The 20855-nt window shown below is 32.3% G+C and overlaps 1 protein-coding gene and 1 pseudogene across 3 annotated transcripts; both read right to left on the reverse strand.

The window, feature by feature from the left end:
* Nucleotides 1–218: 218 nt before the first annotated feature.
* On the reverse strand, nt 219–4621 carry LOC132728503 (uncharacterized; annotated as a pseudogene).
* A 4632-nt stretch (nt 4622–9253) lies between these two features.
* LOC132728504 (uncharacterized) lies at nt 9254–19564 on the reverse strand. Of its 3 annotated transcripts, none has more exons than XM_060714144.1 (4): nt 19447–19564; nt 10805–11414; nt 10484–10528; nt 9254–10221 (listed from the first exon to the last, which is right to left on the reverse strand). In XM_060714144.1, the coding sequence occupies exons 2-4, from the start codon at nt 11409–11411 to the stop codon at nt 9761–9763; spliced, it is 1113 nt and encodes a 370-aa protein (XP_060570127.1). In that variant the 5' UTR covers nt 11412–11414; nt 19447–19564; the 3' UTR covers nt 9254–9760. The 3 variants fall into 3 exon arrangements, with proteins under 3 accessions (XP_060570127.1, XP_060570126.1, XP_060570128.1); XM_060714143.1 differs by lacking the exon at nt 19447–19564 and adding an exon at nt 19238–19425; XM_060714145.1 differs by lacking the exon at nt 19447–19564 and adding an exon at nt 13233–13361.
* Between the last annotated feature and the right edge of the window lie 1291 nt (nt 19565–20855).

The raw sequence follows: 20855 nt of genomic DNA on the forward strand, positions 1-20855 counted from the left end.
GGTGATAAAAACTCCTTTCATTTTTGTAGCCTTTTATTACTACTAGTATAAAAACGTGTATCCGCTCCAGATGCTACACTAAACAAATTTCTATAATTAGAAGCTACATTCGTACAGAAGCTATTAAAATAATCAGGAATCATGGCAAGGTTCACCGTCAAACGTCTGATCAATAAACAGGCTTTATTTTTAATTGTTATTGTAACCATGAGGTTTAAATATTCTGCTAGAGCTACTTAAGATTATACTGATTTTCTAGTAACTGTGCATCGAAATATCCAGATTTTGCCAAATTCGCAAATTTTATAGATATTGAGATTTTCATTATGAAATTAAATGAACATGCATATCAATTTTATCAACAACAATCAGAATTGGGTAAAAAGTTTTAAACTTATATGAAACACTCTCCTAAAAAACAACACTACAACAGTTTATTCAAACTTTATTCACGACATTGGGAAAAAGGATATAAAGAGATCAGAAAGTAGTTCAGGGTAGAGGGACAGAAAGTGAAGTGTTCACTGTAGAATGATGGCATATGTTGGTTCTGGTTCTGATTAATTGACAAAAGATTCAACATTTTTATTGGCACAAACATAAATCAATGTACATGTTTATCACTATTAAGCCTGGTGAGTGAAAAACATATGCCTCTCCACGTGACTGTGATAGACAATGTACTATTGTTTTATAGCATTTAATAAAGAAATACACATACCAATGTAGCAAGTACAAGTATAGGTAACATTTGTGCGCGTGCACACACACACGCACGCACGCACGCATGCATATACACAAAATAACATTATATATGAATTCAAAATGTCAGTGTTTTTCAGTGCATAACCATGAATATTAAATTCATCCACATATGTCTTAACAAACATTATTAAGACCATAAGGTAACAGTTGGTTTTCTTTGAAAAGGATGCCACTAAATACAGGTACGTTAATATTTTATCAATCTATATATCACCAACCAAAAAATGCACAAACCAACAAACAAACCACATGTAAAGAACATCAAGTCAAATATATATTTTGTAAACAAACAGAACACCAAGCAGCCACCAAACACACATAAAACAGGAAATCGTTTCAAAACGGGAATAGGGAAGTATTTAGGAGATATATACTTGTATAGGGCAAACAAATAATAAAAAAACCCAGAAAAACAAACAAACGAAAAGAGAATGTGGCTGGCGAGGATCAATAAGAAAGAATTCGAATGCTTAGCGATTGAAATGGCTAATATTATCAACATCGTTTTAATCGTTCTTTAAAAAAAAACTTTTGTTTGGTAAGCTGATGTTCTTGTTAGTAAGCAAAAGTTAGCATACGTTTAAATCGGAAGTTATTTAATGTTAAACTGACATAGTTCATAATTTCTACTTAGATGAGTAGTTAGCACTACACTTTTCTATCCATGCCATGAAATTTTTGTCCAATGGCTGTCCAAGCAAAAACAGCATCATTTCAAAGCAAACTTTCCGTCTTGTGATATATACATCGAACGTATATGTTCCAGGTATAAAATCAAATAGATCGTACTTGTGAAGTATATATGGCCTGAAGTTCCAACTCTGGGCGAAGTCTAAAAGTTTTTTGTACGCCATAGTGGTTATATCAAGCGGAGTTGTGTCTTCACGCAAGCCATGTTTCATATTTTCGTCTGCTACGTAAAATATACAATTTTTCATCCAATAACTCTTGATCTCGTCTGATGGACTGATAGTGGAGCGTGCACGCCTTTTTCCAGACTGATCTCTAAAATTCTTATCAATTGAAGGGTAGATGTCTGGTGGTTCAATATCAATTTCAACATCTGGACAGATATTGGAAGTTTTCATTATCTTTGCCAAAGCATACGCTTGTCTGTATATTTCTGGTAGTGATTTCATGAGAGCAATTTCTGCAGGAGCAACACTTATAAGCAGGCAGCGTTGTTTATCATTCGAATCTAAGACTTTACAGGTAAGTGTTATCGAGTCCTGCATCTTATATGGCTCAGTAGAGAAAATGTTCTCCTCAGTTTGCATTAGAACAAGGCAGCCTGCAGCTTTCACCGTCTCATTTACCAGCTTCATCTTATCAAATGTTGTATGAGGTGGCCACCATCCTCGTTGATATACACCTGGCACAAGGTCGATGCTTATCTTCAATTGCTTTTCATATGCACCAACCCAGTACATGTTGAACGTGAAGACAGGTTTTTTGTAGATGACACGGAATGATTCTTCTGATCTGGTATAAAACCATCCGTTTGTCCACAGATGCTTTTCGTTTAAGGCTCTTCTTATGTATCGGAAAAGGTAGTGTAAAAATGGAAGTGCCAGGAAATAGCGATTATTATCAGAGAATGAAATGAATTCATCTGGCACGGGATTTTCTTTGAAACGTAATTTAGCGTATCCAGGATAGGCAAATTCAGATGTTTCTATTTCGCAATTTGTAGCTAGTGCTTCTAGACAAAGTACGAAGTCAAATTCATCTGGTGGTCCTACTTTCGTTCCTTCGGCTGAACTTCCGGTAGGGAAAACGGTCATTCGAAATCTTGAGTCGTATTTGCTTACAAGCATGCAGATACGTTTGACATGTTGATTTACCTTCTCAATTATTTCTGATGCATCATTCGCATTGCCATCATTATAGCTCGATTTAAGAGCTTGAGCGGAAAACTGTTGCAAATTCTCTGGAAATCCAGTGAGCAGTTGGCATGCAGTTTTACCTGCATATAAGGAAGAATATTGCAGTTTACTTTCAGCGCATCGAAACAAAAAGCAATCAGATTCAGCGGTTGGCAAATTCATTTTTGAAGCTAATAATTGCCAGCTATTTCTATTTCCATGACATCTTGCAGTATCTAATGGAGTATGCCCCAATGCATCCTTTGCAGTCAAATCAGGACAAAAGCGTAATAAAACACGTATATGATCTTCTAATCCACCATATGCAGCATAATGAAGTGGCGTCGCACCAAAGCAGTCTCGAGCATTTACCATGACAGAGTGCTCCTCTAGCAATGAACAGAGAATAGTAGGGTTGGTGTCCTGGTGTAGCAGGTTAAAGATCGGAATCCGTCCCAGCGATCTGGTTGTTTGAAATCGACATTATTTTTATGAAGCATATCATAAACTTCTTTGTAAAAGAAAACCGATGCAGCTGATTGACCAAATATGTTTCGATAGTTTTTGTCTATACCTTTCTGAATCATCAGATCACATATTTCCAAATTATGCTCTGCTATTGCACCACCTTTGCCAACACGTCGATGCAATGCGGTATTACCAAGATGGTCAGAGGGATGAATGTTTACACCATAAGCTTCTGTCATTGTAATGAAATGTTCAACAAAAAGTTCTCCATTTTCAACCATAAGACACCATGGTGTTGATCCAGAGGCATCTTGTTGGTTAAGAAGATTTGCAACGACAGCCTTATTAATCTGTCTTAATTCCTCGAAAAAAATCATACAATTGACACCAATTTCTAACGCAACGTAGACATGAAGAAAGTTTTCTCCTAATTTGTTTACTGCTTCTGTGTTAATATTTTGGTAATTTCTCACTATGAATCCTAACATTTCTGAGTTGCAGTCTTGCAAAGCTGCTAGATGAAGAATTGTTTGGCCATAATTAGTTTGAGCATTTATGTCCACGTTTGCTGCAAGAAGGAGACGCATTCCCGTTTTCCAGTTTTCATCATTTTTTTGGCAAGAGGATACAAATGTATGCAGAGCATTATACCAATTCACATCTCTGAGATTAACATCAATTCCTGGTTGGTTAAGTAGTAGTTCCATTGTTTCCACGGAACAAACAGAGGCAGCATAGTGTAACGGTGTTTGTCTCCAGTAATTCTGTGCGTTTACGTCCACATTTGCAGAAATAATTTCCCGAGCGAACGCATTCACTTTCAAATGCATGCTTGCTATATGAAGGGCCGTTTCACCTTTATCGTTACACATGTTGATCTTATTTGGGTCAATTCTCATTCCTAGATCGAAAAATTGTTTATTTTCTTTCTTTATGCTTCTATGAAAAACGTCAAGTTCTAAGTCATCAAAATATTCCTCCATTTTCTTTGTCTAAATATTTCTGTAAGAAAAAAGTCTATGAATTATTTTGAAATACAAGTTCTTATTGATTTATGTATAATCAATGATTATAAATTTGGTAACAAATGGATATCATGAAGAGGTATGTGTTCGATCAATATTAATATCAATGTTGAATAGCAAATAAATAAAAACTGAGTTAAGGCTGATGACTAGTGTACATCAGTGTATGCATAGTCAAAGCATTTTTGCAGTTTTTTGTTAAACTATTTAATGAAATAATTTCCACGACACAAACGAAATTAAAATGGATACTTTATCAAATGAAAATCAGTTTAGATTAGAAAAACATTTTGATACTTAAATCCAATGTACAAAATAATGCATGTAAGTAAAGGAAGAATTATTTCAGTTTTTCTTCGTTTTTCTAATGATAAATACTGTATATTCTTACACGTATTAACTTTTTCCACTGAAAAGTATGTATAAACAATAAGATCTTACCATTTATCCGCCGTTCCCAGTGAAAAAGTTCGCGTGAAATCAAAAATTTCCTTAAATCATTGATCGACAATAGATAACAGATTGATACACATGTACTTTAGTAATAAAATCTCAATCGATATGACAAGTTTATCAGTGGCCGTAGAGAGCTTAAGCAAACATCTATAAATAACGTTTATAGTTTCAAGATGGCTTAAATATTGAGAACATCTAAAATATAAATGATAAATTGAGAACGCGTGAAGACACGTGGACACATTGTAGAGTTATATATCATAAACAAGATCAACAAGGAAAAACGCAACCCCAACACGACCCAGCAACAAGAACCAGTGGCAAGGAGCCCAGGCGGACACCAAACAAAAGCGGGACACTGTTTTAGTGAAGTTTTAGTTTATATTTCTACCTTTAAAGATTTTCTCGACAACTCAGTTAAAAATACATTTGTCAAAAAGGAAAGTATTGTGCAATTTTCAGAATCAGAATGGTTGACATCGATGTCAAGATCAGTTTTAAACAAATGGAGCACAAACGTCTTTATATTATTCAGGAAATCTTTCAAAGCAAGAAATCGCGTATTAAGAATAGCAATGGTGTAAGACGAGTCAGCGGATCTTGGTGAAAGTAATTACTGAGCCTAGTATTTCTTTTATCGGATACGCCCAAAACTCATAATTTAAATTGCTTTTATAAAAAAGGCTATAAATTACAATTTATCTTCAAATATCTTATCGCCCTGTGCAAATATTCGAATAGAAATTGTTACCGCAATAAATCATGCTATTTCTTGTTTTAAGTAAAATAAAATGTAATGGAAAAATTTACCCCGAGCTAAAGTTAAGTATTATTATGCCGACTGTTACCGAATCATTGAACCTCCAATGTATGAACCTTAGGGTAATTTTACAATACATAGTTAGGAAAACTGGAACCACAATACGAGAAATCATCAAATTTTCAGAATTAAAATACCACAAACACAAAATAGATTGTCGTGCCGAACAATTACAAAGAATAAAGGGGAGACATTTTACGACAGGCACACGGCATGAACAATGCTAACATGACAAACAAATAAGTGATATGGGAAATAGTGATATTCGAAAAAATCTGGAAACAAAGTGATCCCTCGGAATCATTAATCACAACAAAATCACCCCTAGCACCGGCTTAAGCAGTATCTAACATTTAAACAAGAAAAATGGTTAAACTTTGAAGTAAGAAACATCTAGCCGGTGCTAGAGGGCGTGAACGGTAGTTTGCACTTGACAGTACCGTCCATGAACAGGCTCAAACAAACCGAGTCTTCAACATTTTAGATTTTGCCGTTTAGGCTTTCTTTAGGAATCCATGTTTTCTCTATTTTGAGAATTGAGTACCGCTCAAGCCTGTGCTAGGGGGTATGAGGGATCACTTTGTTTACTTCACAACAGAAGGCGTCAAGTGCCGTGTGGCAGCTGTGAAAATTTGCCCCGTTCTTCACTTCAGTGTTATTATATTTTCTGGTCCTTCAGGATCATTGATGCAAACACTTTTAAGTGTTGAGTACCGCTCAAGCCGGTGCTAGGGGACGCGAGGGATGTTGCACTTATTCATTATCCCTCATGCACAGACTAAATCAAACGAAACTGCAATTTTCATGAAATTTTGTTGTGATTAACGCTTCCGAGGGATCACTTTGTTTCCAGATCTTTATATATCATTGTATTATATATGTTTCTGTTAAATGTACATGTATGTTATCGCATTATACATTGAAACCAATAAATAAATAAATAAGAAAAGTCTGATGAAGTACTGGGCCACTTCTTACAGCTGTCGCAAAGAACTAAACAATTGCTGTTCCGAGTAAAAAGAATCTGGAAAAGGGAGATCGCTCGAGAGCAATGAATGGAATCTCTTCAGAAATGTCAGAGACCTTGTGCATAGTATCACAATGCACTCGCACATGAAAAAAAACAACAACAGTCAATATGCTTCGTTGCTTTATAATGAAAGTATGTTACAGTAGTGTGTTTTACGGCCTTCAATGAGACACTTTGTGACTACCATGAAAATCGGCGTATGTCCTCCATTTGAAAGAACAAATAACCATATTTAAAGAAGATTCAAGAAGCATATGATTACTCGGACGGGTTGAACCATTTTATACAATTATAATGCTTTGTTAATATCGCTATAGTTAAGATCTACTGATATGATCTTCTTTGAATTTCAAAGATATATCCTGATTATTTTACATTCAAAGCATGAACGTCATAGTTTTTCTTCAAATTATTTAAAACACGGCATTATTAGAAAATAATTACACATAATTTTTATTCATATTCGCGTATATCTTTGTAATATTTTATCGATTCTTATCTATGAAATGATAGTATGTTGACAATCTGTTTCTGATTGATATTTCTTTGTCTGTCTTTCTAAAATACAATTCATTGAACGCCGCCTTTGCTTGTTGATCTTGTTTATCATATTTTGTTAAGTAGAAAGATATTTTTATTTGTATCTGACCCAGCTTTTTTTTACTTTAATGGCATTATCGATCGTTGTTATCAAGGCAACTCCGCTCTCACAGTATATTAGCGATATATTCCGTATAGACAATAGTCAAAATTCATCAAGTAGGTAACAGTCAATTCATATAAGAGTTTGTTTTTGTAGGACAATGAAGGTATCAGTCGGATACCACGAGTAATCAAAAGTAATTAGTGAAGCGCCGCTCAGGGAATGTTGTCAACTCATGAACTACAGAAAAAGTCCAATTGGAAACATTATAGGTCGCCCAACACGAAAGAAATGAAATGAAAATGTCGCAGAGTAAATTTAATTTCAGTCTGTTAATGGATGGCAGTGGTAAATGCAAATTACCGTTCACACCCACTAGCACCGGCTTATGCAGAACGTAAATATAAAGAATGTGTTGTTTTGCGCGTTTTTCACTATTTGTGCTTATAGAATTTATAAGTTATGGTGTGACGGCATAAGCTAAAACGGACGGACTGACCTTTTTGTGGTAAATAGAGGTACATTGACTGGCCGGCGCTACATCGATGACATGTAAGACATTAAGATTAGGCTGTATGCCGGTCAGTGTGCGATCAATTCATTTAAACGAGTCCCTTTAGGGGACAGAATGAGGGAACTGAATGGCCAGATTGAGCCTCCAATCTAAATCCAGGTACGGATATCAGCTCATCAGGTGAAACATAGAAACAGCCAGGGAATTGAGGCCATGTTTGTGCAAGAATGGACCGCCTCTTCTCTAACACAGAACTAATGCAAAAACTGTAAAGATAGTAATTTTTTCTTTAATCAGATTGATTGAACATCAGAAATTACTACTTGAAATTTACCTACGACGAACAAATAGTTATGTTTTCAAAATGAAATTTGAAAATTTCCCGGACAGATAAAATAATTCGGGAAGTTTAATGTAGGTAGAAATATGATTAATGATTGAATGACTTAACAAAGCATAATTTATCGTGAAGGATTCTAGGGCATATTTAACAGGGAGTTTATAGATAATTGAACTTAATACAAGTCAAAAAACAAGAATAAAGATCTACAAGGCAAAGGCAACGTTCACAGGACGCAACCTCCGATTCACTCAAAAAACCTCGAGCGGACATAAGGGTGAAAGGAGTGGGACATGTAATGTGAAATAATATCAACTAAAACGGGACCATAAGGGAATTAAAGGGATAAGGACTGTAATGGTGAAAAGGGGGGGGGGGGGTAAAAATGGGTGAGGGGGGATTGAAAATATACCTACTGTCGACGACAATCTAACAAGACAGACATAACAAAACATGTAAACATCTAAAACAAGTAACAATACAGACATGAAAAACACGTGAAGGAACACAGAGGAGTACTGCCTTGGAACGGTCAGTGGCAGTTAATCCACTTTGGAGTTAAAACCGGTTTTAGACGCGCCAAACCTCACTCTTAGCCCCAATATGTTCCTGAATAACATGAAAGTGTAAATAAAATTAATCCCCGCCGAGTGAAATTCTACCAATGGTCATGGTTACATTAGACGAAATAAATAAAACACATACAAAATTATGTAAATATGTAGAAAAAGGTACAGCCTAATGACCATTACCAAAGTACTCGATGCCTTAAAGGAGGACAGAGCAACAAGAAAATCACCTACACGGGCCCGACGAAGCAAAACAGAAGACGAATATTAAGACAATTCACTCCCAAAGGGCTTTAAGAATTGTCCATCATAGAGTCTCCCACTTAGTCCGTCAGAGGAAAGCGTAGCGTCCAACAGACAAAGGGTTGAACGCCAAGCATGCGGTATGCCTTAAAAAAATTGGGTCATAACCTCTTTTAATAAACCGTTTGATAATTTTAGTGAAGACGGCAGAAAAATACTATGACCCATGATCCTACGAAGTTTGTAAACCACATCTCCATAGAAGTTAGACTTGCTTATACCTAGTCGTAAAAGAGTTTTTAAATTACAATTAAATTTTAAAACTAAGTCTGAATTTCGATGGTAAAACTTTGTAAAATATTTACGCAATTTATGACAGCGATAACTTTGTTTAAGAAGTTTGTTAGTTATAAATAGATTGCGTTCATTAAAATCATCAACACGAATGCACATCTAATTAATTGAGAATTATACACCTCATATGATGTAGCATGTCTAAATGTGGATAGTTAAACCATGTGTGCTAAAGCTTTATTAAAATGTGGAAGGTAGTATCTATATAAAACATGTGGTTTGATGATACATGTGTATTTTTATTCAAGTATCTTTACAATTTGCTTCATTTAAGGATAGTGATTCAAGATCGTCATGGAGACTATCAATACTTTCAAAATCATCTAATTCATTTCCACTTTCATACATTTCTTTGATATTATCAAAAAATACCACAAAAGTTTTAAACTGACTGTTAAGGTAATGTCGAGCAATAAATCTTTCCGCTGCACTGCCTAAAGCCTCTATTAGTTTAAGTGACGTTTTAGCTTGATCACTCTTTCGATTAAGCTCTTTAAATTGAGATCGATTTCTTGAAATTGTTCCCATTTTTTCTTCATGGATTCTTTCTGCATTCGTTTCTAGTAATGTTGCCTTCTTATCAAAAGCTTCAAGCATTTGTGTTCTCTTATCTTGCAATTTTGATGGAAGTTTTAATAACTGTTTGTCCATTTTTGTCTTCAATGCTGTCATCCATTGTTCCATTGCCCTATTTGTCTTTGAAGTTTTTCTATTTCAGCCACGGGATTGAGCTCCTCATTAAAAGAATGCTGAGCGAATTTCTCTATTTCATCAAGTTGATGGCAATTGTCATGTTTGTTATTCTTACATTTGTCACAACATAACTCCTTATGATTTTTGCAGTAGTACGTAATTATTTCATTATGTGTATCACAAATATCCATACCTTTCATATCAACGGTTTCAGCTGCAGCCTCAGCATTTTGAATGTGATGATTTTTCATAGAGATTTTCAGAGATTTTGTATGTGTCTCTGTGTGGCAGTCATCACATAAATATATTTTGCAAGTGGCACAGTAAAAAACAGCTGAGTTTAGTAAATAACTTTCAAAGCATCGCATACAGTTTATGTCGGTCGAAGTTTCGCGCTTTTTTGGACCATTAAAAGTCTTCTTATCTTCATTAAATTCTGTATAAATGAAAAATATTTTTATGAAAAAAGTAGACATAATAAGTACATACATATATTTCAGATATAAAAATCTGGAAACAAAGTGATCCCTCGGAAGCATTAATCACAACAAAATTACATGAAAAATGCAGACTCGATTCGATTGAGTCTGTTCATGAGGGATAATAAACATATTTGGTTCATCCCATGCTTAAAGTTAGTTGGTTTTTTAGGTCAGCTACAATTCAAAATAACATAACGTATGAATTAAGGATCCTACCTTCCATAGTTTGTATCAGTTTATCTAAGACAATTTCTTGGTCTTCTGAAAAAAACAAAAACAATTACATTATAAGCATACGATAAATCATTCAAATACTTTCAGATCTGTGTAGGATTAACGCAAATTGGTCGCTTTGTTTTGGAAGATAAGATTAGGTAACGTTATTATATATTTATATTGTTATAGATAGAAGCGATTATGTCATTTGACTTTCAAATAAGATAGTAAGATAGTATTATTTCTTATAGTTTTATCTATATTTATTTTAGATTGTGTCTTAATTAAATAAGGAGTATATGTAAGGTATAACACATTTACGCTTCATATTCTCTATCATCTGACATTCCTGTGTTGTTATTTCTCCGACTAATTCTTCAACTTTTGAGTGAACCCATTGAAGAATTTCCTCTTCGTTTTTCATGCCATCGACATATCTAAGCGCTGCTCGCCCGCCAAATGGCTCTGTCAAAAATTCCTGGATCATTTGTGAAAGCTCCACTTGAATATCATCCGATAGACTCTCTCCTAACTTTGGCAACGAATCCGTAAGAGAAGCTTTCATACTTTCGTAAGTAGCTTGGGTCAACGCCACCTTACCACCATGAATAATCTCGTCTCGGTTTTCTTTGATAGTTTTGATGAGTTTTCTTATTTCTTCAGGCATATTCATCACGTCAAGTAAAACAACAATCAGCAGAGAAAGATCAAAATCTCCTGGATTTACTCGATCATTTCGTGGAAATAACAATGAGTGTTGAATTCTTAAGATCTTATTTTTTAGTTTCTCCTCCTGTTCTTTAAGAATCTGGTCTAGTGACACGCCTGCATCCTTTAGCTCCTTGTCAAGTATTCCTTTACACACCATCTTCCCTCCTTTAAATATCAGCAAAAGGATTCGTATAAAATATACCATTTCATTATCCATTTTCTGAAAACGAAAGTAATGTATGCTTTCATTACTTTTTTATATTTATTTATCTGAATGATATGATTACTTCTGTTTTTTTGCAATTTTTTTCACAATAGAAAAGGCAGTATATAATTGGGAAACTGCATGGGTGTGTTTGTTATTTTCTTCAAGCCAAGTTTCGTTTCCAGTCTGATTTGCTGACCTGATTAACGGGCAAGTGTATGTGTTTATAACTTTAAAAATAATGATAAAGTCACTACGCAAAAATAATTACATATAGATAGCATAAAGATGAACGTATGATTTCAAACCTGATACATAATAATAATAATAATAATAATTGAAATAATAATGATAATGATAATAACAATAATAATAATAATACTTTTGGTATGGATATTTTGTCGTGTTTATTCACACGTATCATTTTTGTAAGTCACGAAGTGTATAAATCACAATAAAATTAAAGCTACTCGTTTATATTTAAAAGACGATTATGTACTGCAAGTAAAACCTTGCTAAAATGTAATATAACTAAAGTATTACAATGATAAAATGAATCGGCTGATCGTTACACAGAAGTTTTAGCTTAAACGTTAAGTTACTTTCGGTTGTTGTGGTTTTGTTTTTCTCCATTTTTTAAATAGTACCAATGTCAGTTTTCGAAGTATTCCGATTAAATCAATATTCGTTACAATTATGTTTGACCTGATTTCTGTTTAGATTTTCCACGTATAAATATTGGGTTCCCTAGAGCTATGTCATGGTTTAACAATTAGGCCCCCCGTGTTTTATATGTATAAAAATTTAAGTTCTCGTTTAAATCGTTTATTGTTGTTCTTTTCTTATAGAAGTTTCCGTTTAATTTTATGTACATGTATTCCAGCGTTATTTGTTCCATTCTTCAATTTGTAAAAAAATGGGATCCTATTTAATTAAGTGTCCTTTTATCACACTATATAAATAGATACATGTATCTTAGATTTAAATCAATTTAAGTAAAATGATTCTCTTTGATTTATTTTCAATATTTTTATGAATTTTAAATAAAAGAAAATAATATCTAATAACGGTGAACGCGATACACATTTTTCGTCTTGTTAGAAAAGAAGGTAAAAATCTGGACTTAAAACCTGCTGTTGAGAGTATGAAAATCTGAGGAATGGGAATCCATCTATAGTAAAAATAAGGACATTTCAGACTCTGTTCATGACAAAATATGAAAGGTACAATATATGACATGTCCCTATCACCTCTAATTATTTCTGTTTCACTGATTGCTTTGGATTGTGACGGGTTTTCAACATCCCACATATTAAACTGGAAGCATAATTTTTTTAATTTTAATTTTTTTTTTTTGCCGGAATCATAATTTTCCTGGGTTTTTTTGACAATGCACCCCGTTATGCAAACATGTATTTATAAACAGAAAGTGAAATGTAACTATTCCGCATTCAATATACTCTGCAATGAATTCAAAATCCAAATGAAATGGGTCCAATTAATAGAAATGGAATATAAACTTTAAGTTCGTACTTAGGTAGTCGTTGGGGTGGTTCATTGAATCGTGCGTTCACGCTTAACCTCCAGTCTAACGCCAGAAATGGTCTATAACATGACTTAATAAATACTTTAGATGACAACCAGGATTTTCTTATTTCGTACATATCAATCCACTGATTGCATTTATTAAGCAAAACAAAAATAATTACATATGAGGTAAACAAACTATCCCAACAAATAAATATATAAGTAAATCGGAACCTATATTAAATTAATTTATCTTATAATAGATTTTTAATGTTTAAAGTTTTATGTTATATGTAAAGTATTTACCTTAACAACTCTGTAACTACAACACCATTAAAGAAGTTTTTACGACAGGAAATACTGTCGTGAAAACTACACAACTAAAATTCAGTGTGCTTTTTATAAATTTCAGCAACCTGCAATTGGCTTATGGGTTTCCAATTTTTATGTAATAAAATTGTGTAGCTCAGTACTTTCGTTTTAGAACTGAGTATACACGTGTTGAAATATGTGACCCTGTTTTATGCTTTTAGTATTAATATATATTTTTCTGTAAATTGAAACTTTCTTGAAATTACAATTGTTTAAGACATAAGAACAAACATATATATTTGTCAAACTTTTCAAGAAAAAAAAGTGAATTTGTTATTTTGCAAATAGAAAATGATGAATGTACATGTATATATAAATATTCCCCTTTTTTCTTTTAATGTTATAAATAAAATTTGTCCAAACATAAACTGGGAAACCAAAGTGTAAAATCTAATAAGTCATTATAAAAAAGTAACTATAATTAGCGTATATGATATTTATTTTGTTTCTTCCCTTCATATCACTACCGTCCTTGCATATCACAATCAGTTACATAAAATAAGAAATGTTGTGATTTCAAAATGACTGGCAACTTTAATTTAACTTCAAACATATTTTAAAATCAACAAAATGTGCCATAAACGAGGATTATTCAACAAGTAATAGGACTAAGAGTCTTGCGTCTTCATATTCAATTTAATTTATATTATTTTCATTTGATTAGCGATCCGCGAACTGCCCGTCATATTTGTTGTCTGCATCGGGTCTACTAATTCAGTTCTGACCAAAGGATAAAATATAAGGCATGTGTTTCATACACTGTTTTATTGTATATTTCTAGATATACGTGTTATTAGTTACTTAATATAGTAATGGTACACTGTAATTATTTTCCCTGATTTTGTTTAATAAATGATAGCTCAGAAAAAGAGAAAATTTTTCAGTTGATTTCTTTATTTTACTGTGATGTACATAATCATTTGTTTTAAGAACGATGATGACATGTGTAAAATCACTACTATACATCGCTTTTACATTAAAATTATAACTATGTCCATGACCGCTGAGTTCTTTAATTACTCTAAAATCACGAGAAAAAGCGGAGAGTGGCTAGCCACCGAGCAATTCTATCGGAGAGGGGAACGAAATTATGATCGCTTTCTTTCCCGTTTCACATCTGCAAATATGGCCTGTTTATAGTTACGTTATTCAGACACCCAGAACACTAGGGCGTATACTTTATCAAAGAATAACGCTTGTTAAACTTTGTTTTTATTTTGCAAAGCTTTGAACGTCATTTATTGTATTGTTATCGTAAGACGGGTCGCGTACATAATTGTTCTATTACTTTTTGAACAACCCTCGTATTTTAGCAAGCCTTTCTTTTTAATTTGACGACCCCGAGTAAAAATGAAAAAGAGTAAAATTATTCAAATATTAGTATAAAATGTTTTAGAAAAAAGTCTATGTTTCCGAAAATGAGAACATTGTTTACTCTCTATTATTATTATCTACATACAATTATAGTTGTTTCGACACCGATCTTATCGCTTTATTTGAACATTCTTATTAATAAGCAACATTAACGTTTTTGATAAATAAGAACAGCTAGATGAGTAAGCATTGAGATGAAAGTATTTTTTATATCTTTAGATGTATTTCAAAAAGGAAAGTAAAAGTATAATCATGAATTAACTTCGGATACTCTAAACAGAAAGTTAGCGTACTTTCGTTTTTGTTTGTTTTTATTAATAATCTCTTTGTTATTTGCATTCACTAACTTAAACTTATTTTCATTTTCGATTCAAATATTATAACTTATAAATAGATCAAGCACAACAAATTATTTTGAGTCCGGGATTTGTATAGGTTTTTTTAGCCAATATTTTTAAAATTCCCAACTTTTACTGTTACAAATTAAGTAATATCCATCTATTAAAGCCGGTCATTAAATTAATTTTAAAGTTTTGAAATGTGACTTTCCTTAACAAGTTTTAAGTATTCATTAAGCTAATTAAGTTATACAACCGTTTACACCGTTTTTATGCATTTAGCGGCTGATGCTTTGTACAATAAAGGCGGGAAAACGAAAATTTCTTTTACGTAATAACAATGGTTTTTTTTTTTTCAAAGTGAAAATTTTATTTGCAATACATTCATAAAAATACATATGGCAAATACACAATAATACATATAATACAAGAACATAACTGACATTTGAAGGAATATATAACAACATTTTAAAATAAAAATATATCATGTTCCTTTGTTTATCTTGTAAATCTCGGAGGAAACATGTTTTAGATTATTATACGAGTATGTATTACTCGTCTTCAAATACTAAACGAAAATGCATCTCTTGAAAAATAGTACTGTGACATATTTATGTCAGGCTGTAATCAATAAATTTGCGTTATTTGGACAAAAGCTATCATAATACAGGTAATTAGATATATTTTTCACACTTCGGTGTAATTTTTTGAACAAAGAAGCGTAGATTGACGAAATAATGCGTCATAGTTTATCAGTGCGTTTAAATTTCATAAAATTCGCCGCCATTGCTGCCATAATCATTATGTGACGTTCGGATACCTTTGTATGACATTCGGTGACCCAAATGCTACTTTTAATTGAAAACATGGCTTTGCAATTATACATTACGGTGTATTTATTCAGTAACATGCATTGTACCAAAAAACATGTTGGATTCATATTGTTGTGAGAGATGATTAATGAATTATTTTTTCTTGTATTTATTAAAAATAGTACAGTACTTAAAATTGTGTATGGTCCGTAACTAAAAATAGGTGCTAGAATTCACAACATTTGAAGTCCCGCGAGATTTCAGTTGAAAACAGACTCCATATTGGTAGACAATCTCTACATATTTCTCTAACAAATAGTCTCTAACTGCACACGAACTGCCAACATTCTGGTAGCGTTGACACATAACTTTACTGTCACACACCGTCAAAATAAAAGCGACATACAAAGTTATGGAAGCCAGAATTAGTTCCGCTGAAAGATATGGAATACATGAATGAATTTAAAGTCCGTAGTTAGGTAGTCGTTGAGTTGGTCCATTGAATTGTACGTGTCACGTTTAACCCCCAATCTTACGCCAGAAATGGTCTATAACATGACTTAATAAATACTTTAGATATAAATAAATGTAGAATTTTTTTTAGTAAAGCTGTACAGCGATGTAAAAGGAAATACTGGTATACGGTACAGGAAGATTTTGTTATCTAATGTTGAACTTGATCAAAATAAATTTTGGAAAGATATTGGGAAAATAGGTATCAATTCAAGTAAGAATAAGTCTATTCCTATGGAAATTGTTGATGAGGATGGTTCTATTGTTTCGAACCCAGATAATGTCTTGAAAAGATGGGAAAAAAGCTTTAAAAATTTATACAATGATAACCAGGGTTTAAACTGTAAGTATAACTGCGTTAATAGAGATGATAATATTTTTCATAGTGAAACACATGTTCTAGAATTTAGTGAAAATATTTCGATTTTTGAGGTAGAAAAAGCTATTAAGAAAGCCAAAAATGATAAAGCTAGTGGTTTAGATAGCATACCCTATGAAATATTTAGATATAATACCTGTACTCGCATTCTGCATAGAGTTTTTAATGTTTGTTATGAAACTGGTAAGATACCAAGAGACTGGGGTAAGGGAATTATTAACCCAATACCAAAATCTAATATGTTAGATCCTAGAGACCCTCTTTCATATAGAGGGATAACTTTAGCGGCAACAATGTACAAGTTATATTGCTCTGTTTTAAATGACAGGCTTTCAAAATGGTTGGAAAACAATGATAAGCTTGCAGATGAACAAAACGGTTTCAGAAAGGGGAGAAGTACCATTGATCATTTGGCGAGTTTGACATCAATTATTGAATCTAGACTGAAAAAACGACTACCTACATTTGCTGCATTTATAGATTTTCAAAAAGCATATGATAGAATCGATAGATCCACTTTGTGGAACCGTATTGCTCGAATGGGGGTAAATAATAAAATGTTGAAAGCGGTTATGGCACTTTACACACATGTTCAGTCTTGTATTAGGTTAAATGGATACATGTCTGATTGGTTTGATATAAAGTTTGGTTTACGTCAAGGGTGCATTCTTTCTCCTGTACTTTTCAACTGTTTCATAAATGATTTAGCCATACAATTGAATGCATTAGGGCTTGGTATCGAAGTCGAAAATGGTAGTTGTTTATCAATATTGTTATATGCAGATGATATAGTTATACTTGCAAAGAATGAACAAAATTTACAATTGATGTTAGATTGCCTAGGTGAATGGTGTCAAAATAACCACATGTTAATCAATATGACCAAAAGTAATGTTGTACACTTTAGAACAATGTCTATGCAAAAATCTCAGTTTGTTTTTAAATGCAATGATGAGGTACTTCAATACACTCAAAAGTATACCTATCTTGGTCTGACTCTTAATGATTTTTTAGATTATAAAGTGACTGCTAAGTTTGTGTCACAAGCAGCAGGAAGGGCCTTAGGATTACTTATTGCAAAATTCAAGGCAATAGGTGGTATGCCATTTCACAAAATTATTCGACAGCCTTGTTTGGCCAGTCATTGCATATGGTGCAGGCATTTGGGGCACTAGACAGTTCAGTTGTATAGATGCAATACAAAACAGGGCCATGCGTTTTTTCATGGGAACTGGTAAATACACACCTAACCTTGCTGTTGCAGGTGACATGGGCTGGGAGCCAACTTTTTCTAGACAACTAAAATGTGTAGTGAACTTGTGTTGTAGATTTTCAAAAGTGCTAGACAGAAGAATAAATAAAATGGTGTACAATCGTTGTAAACATTTATCTGGTATGCATTGTAAAAACTGGTATTTTACAGTAAACGAGTTGTTCAAAAGATATCATTGTAGTGAATATATTGATGTAGAAAATGTACATTTATATAAGAAGACTCTATTAGAGAAATTGCAAGTAAACTATTTTAACCAGTATCTAGATAATTGGATTGAATCTTTACATGGGTTATATAGTTCACATGGGTCTGGAAGTAATAAATTGAGAACATACAGGAATTTCAAATTTGATTTTGAAACTGAGAACTATATCAAAGTACTGCTTCCATATAAGCATAGATCAGCACTTGCAAAATTTCGGTGTGGAGTCGCTCCAATTAGACTAGAAACTGGTCGCTATGAAAGACTAGCAGTCAATGATAGAATATGTCCATTGTGTAATACAGAAGTAGAAAATGAAATTCATGTTCTTTTAAAATGTCCACAATATTTAGATATCAGACAAAATTTGTTAGACAAAGCAATGTATATTGATAATGGGTTTCCTATGTTAAATGATGTTAGCAAGCTTAATTTTTTACTTTCCAATGGTAGTATTGTTAGAGAAGTTGCAAAATCCTGCTACCTTATTTTAGAAAAACGTGCAAAATGCTTGTATTATGATTAGGTCTTTTTATATATATAGTTTTATATGGTTTTAAGACTTTTTTATTGTCTACAAAAAAGGCCTTTTTAGTGATATCACCTTTTTTAAAGAATTTAAAATCTTAGCTGTTTTTTAAAGATATTTTAAAATGTAAAGAATTAAACATCTTAGCTGTTTTAAAGTATTGTAACAAATTAAAGTTCTTATCTAATATTTAAGTAATACAACTACTCAGATATGTATTTTATTTTATCTTACTGGACTGCTCATATATGACTATGTAAAATACCTATCTGTGTAAGGTTTAATCTGATCTAACCTTTTAAATGTGGATTGTATTTTATGATAATTGTAACATGTTTGTAACAATATACATATAGTCTCTTATAATTCTTTATAAGAATGACCATTTACATGCATTTTAAGTTTTATTGAATGTATATTTGTATTATATGTACATGTAATGAATGAGACTTAAATAAACTAATAAACCTAGACCTATAATCAAAATAATTTCGTAGAAAACTGACAACAACAAACCTTTTCTTATTTCGTTCCTATTAATCCAACGATTACACTAATTAGCCCAAACAAAAAATGAGATATTTTAACTAACCTAAAAAGTAATATATTAGTAGATCGGGTTTCTCTAATAAAATAATTTATTTGAAAAAAAGATTCTTTTTAATGTTAAAGTTAAATGTTATTAGCAAAGTATTCACATTAACAACTATGAAATTACAACTTACAACAAGAAGTGTCGTCCAAACTACATTATTGCTATTACTTGTCTTTTGGGTTTCCAGTTTTTATAAAATTGTTAGCTCAGTACTTTAATTTGTTTAAACGTGTTGAAATATGTGACCATGTTAACTTTCTTGAAATTACAATGGCTTAAGACATAAGAACAAACATATGAATTTGTCAAACTTTTCGAGAAAAAAAGTGAATTTTTCATTTTGCAAATTAAAAAATAAATGTACATGTATATATAAAAAGTGTAAAGGGGTAAAATTTTAGTTTTCCTTTATGATTATAAATAGAACTAAAAAGGCATTTACTGGGAAACCGGAGTATATATATGAATGTAACTATTAGCGTTTTTGACATTTTGTTTCTTCTTTTTATACCACTTCCGTCCCTGTCCGTGCCATCATGAACAATCAATTACATAAAATAATAAGAAATGTCGTGATTTCAAAATGACTGACAACTCTCGCAATTAAACAAATGCCGCAAAAACACACGCAAAGAATCATCACAATGTGCCATATACGAGGGTTGTTCGACAGGTAATAGGACTAAGAGTCTTTCATATTCCATTATAAGATTATTTTTATTTGATTGGTAACCCGCGAACTGTCATTCAGTTCTGACCAAAAGGATTGAATACGAGAACTATGTTTCATATGTACTGTTTTATTGTATATTTCTAGTAACTTAATAAAGTAATGATACACTGTAATTATTTGTATTATTTTCCCCGATTACAATTCTTTTGCCCGCTTTATTTGAACGTTCTTATTTATAAGCAACATTAACGTTTTTGATAAATGAGAACAGCTAGGTTAGTAAGCATTGAAGATGAAAGTATTTTTATTTTATATCTTTAGATGTATTTCAGAAACGAAAGTAAAAGTATAATCATGAATTAACTTCGGATACTCTAAACAGAAAGTTAGCGTACTTTCTGTTTTGTTTGTTCTTATTAATAATCTCTTTGTTATTTGCATTCACTTATGCTGTTTATTCTACCATGAATTAGACGTGAATCTATCGAAGTAAGAAAGTATAATAGTTGTATCCATTACTTATTTTTTTTAAAAAGTCTATATGTTGTCTTACATTGATTTGAAAATAAAATCCGAAAAATAAAGGGGAATTTTACACTTACCTTTTTGGGAAATAAAAGCAGCGTTAATAAAACTACTCAACTGTTTAAATGTTTAATATCTAAATTTAGTTAAATCGCAGTACTTCTCACATTAAACTATTTGATCAACTTGATTCTCAAACGATTGCATTATAATCAAATAATCTGATATTACCATAAATGTGATACTAGTATGTCTCTCGAACTTAAAACACTAGACACTGAGTCATTTTCTTTTAAATACATGTATAAATTCAGGCATTTTCTTTGAAATACATGTATAAA

This window comes from Ruditapes philippinarum, unplaced genomic scaffold (assembly GCF_026571515.1).
Source record: "Ruditapes philippinarum isolate M1 unplaced genomic scaffold, ASM2657151v2 ctg527_1_1_1_1, whole genome shotgun sequence".
Lineage (NCBI taxonomy): Eukaryota > Metazoa > Mollusca > Bivalvia > Venerida > Veneridae > Ruditapes > Ruditapes philippinarum.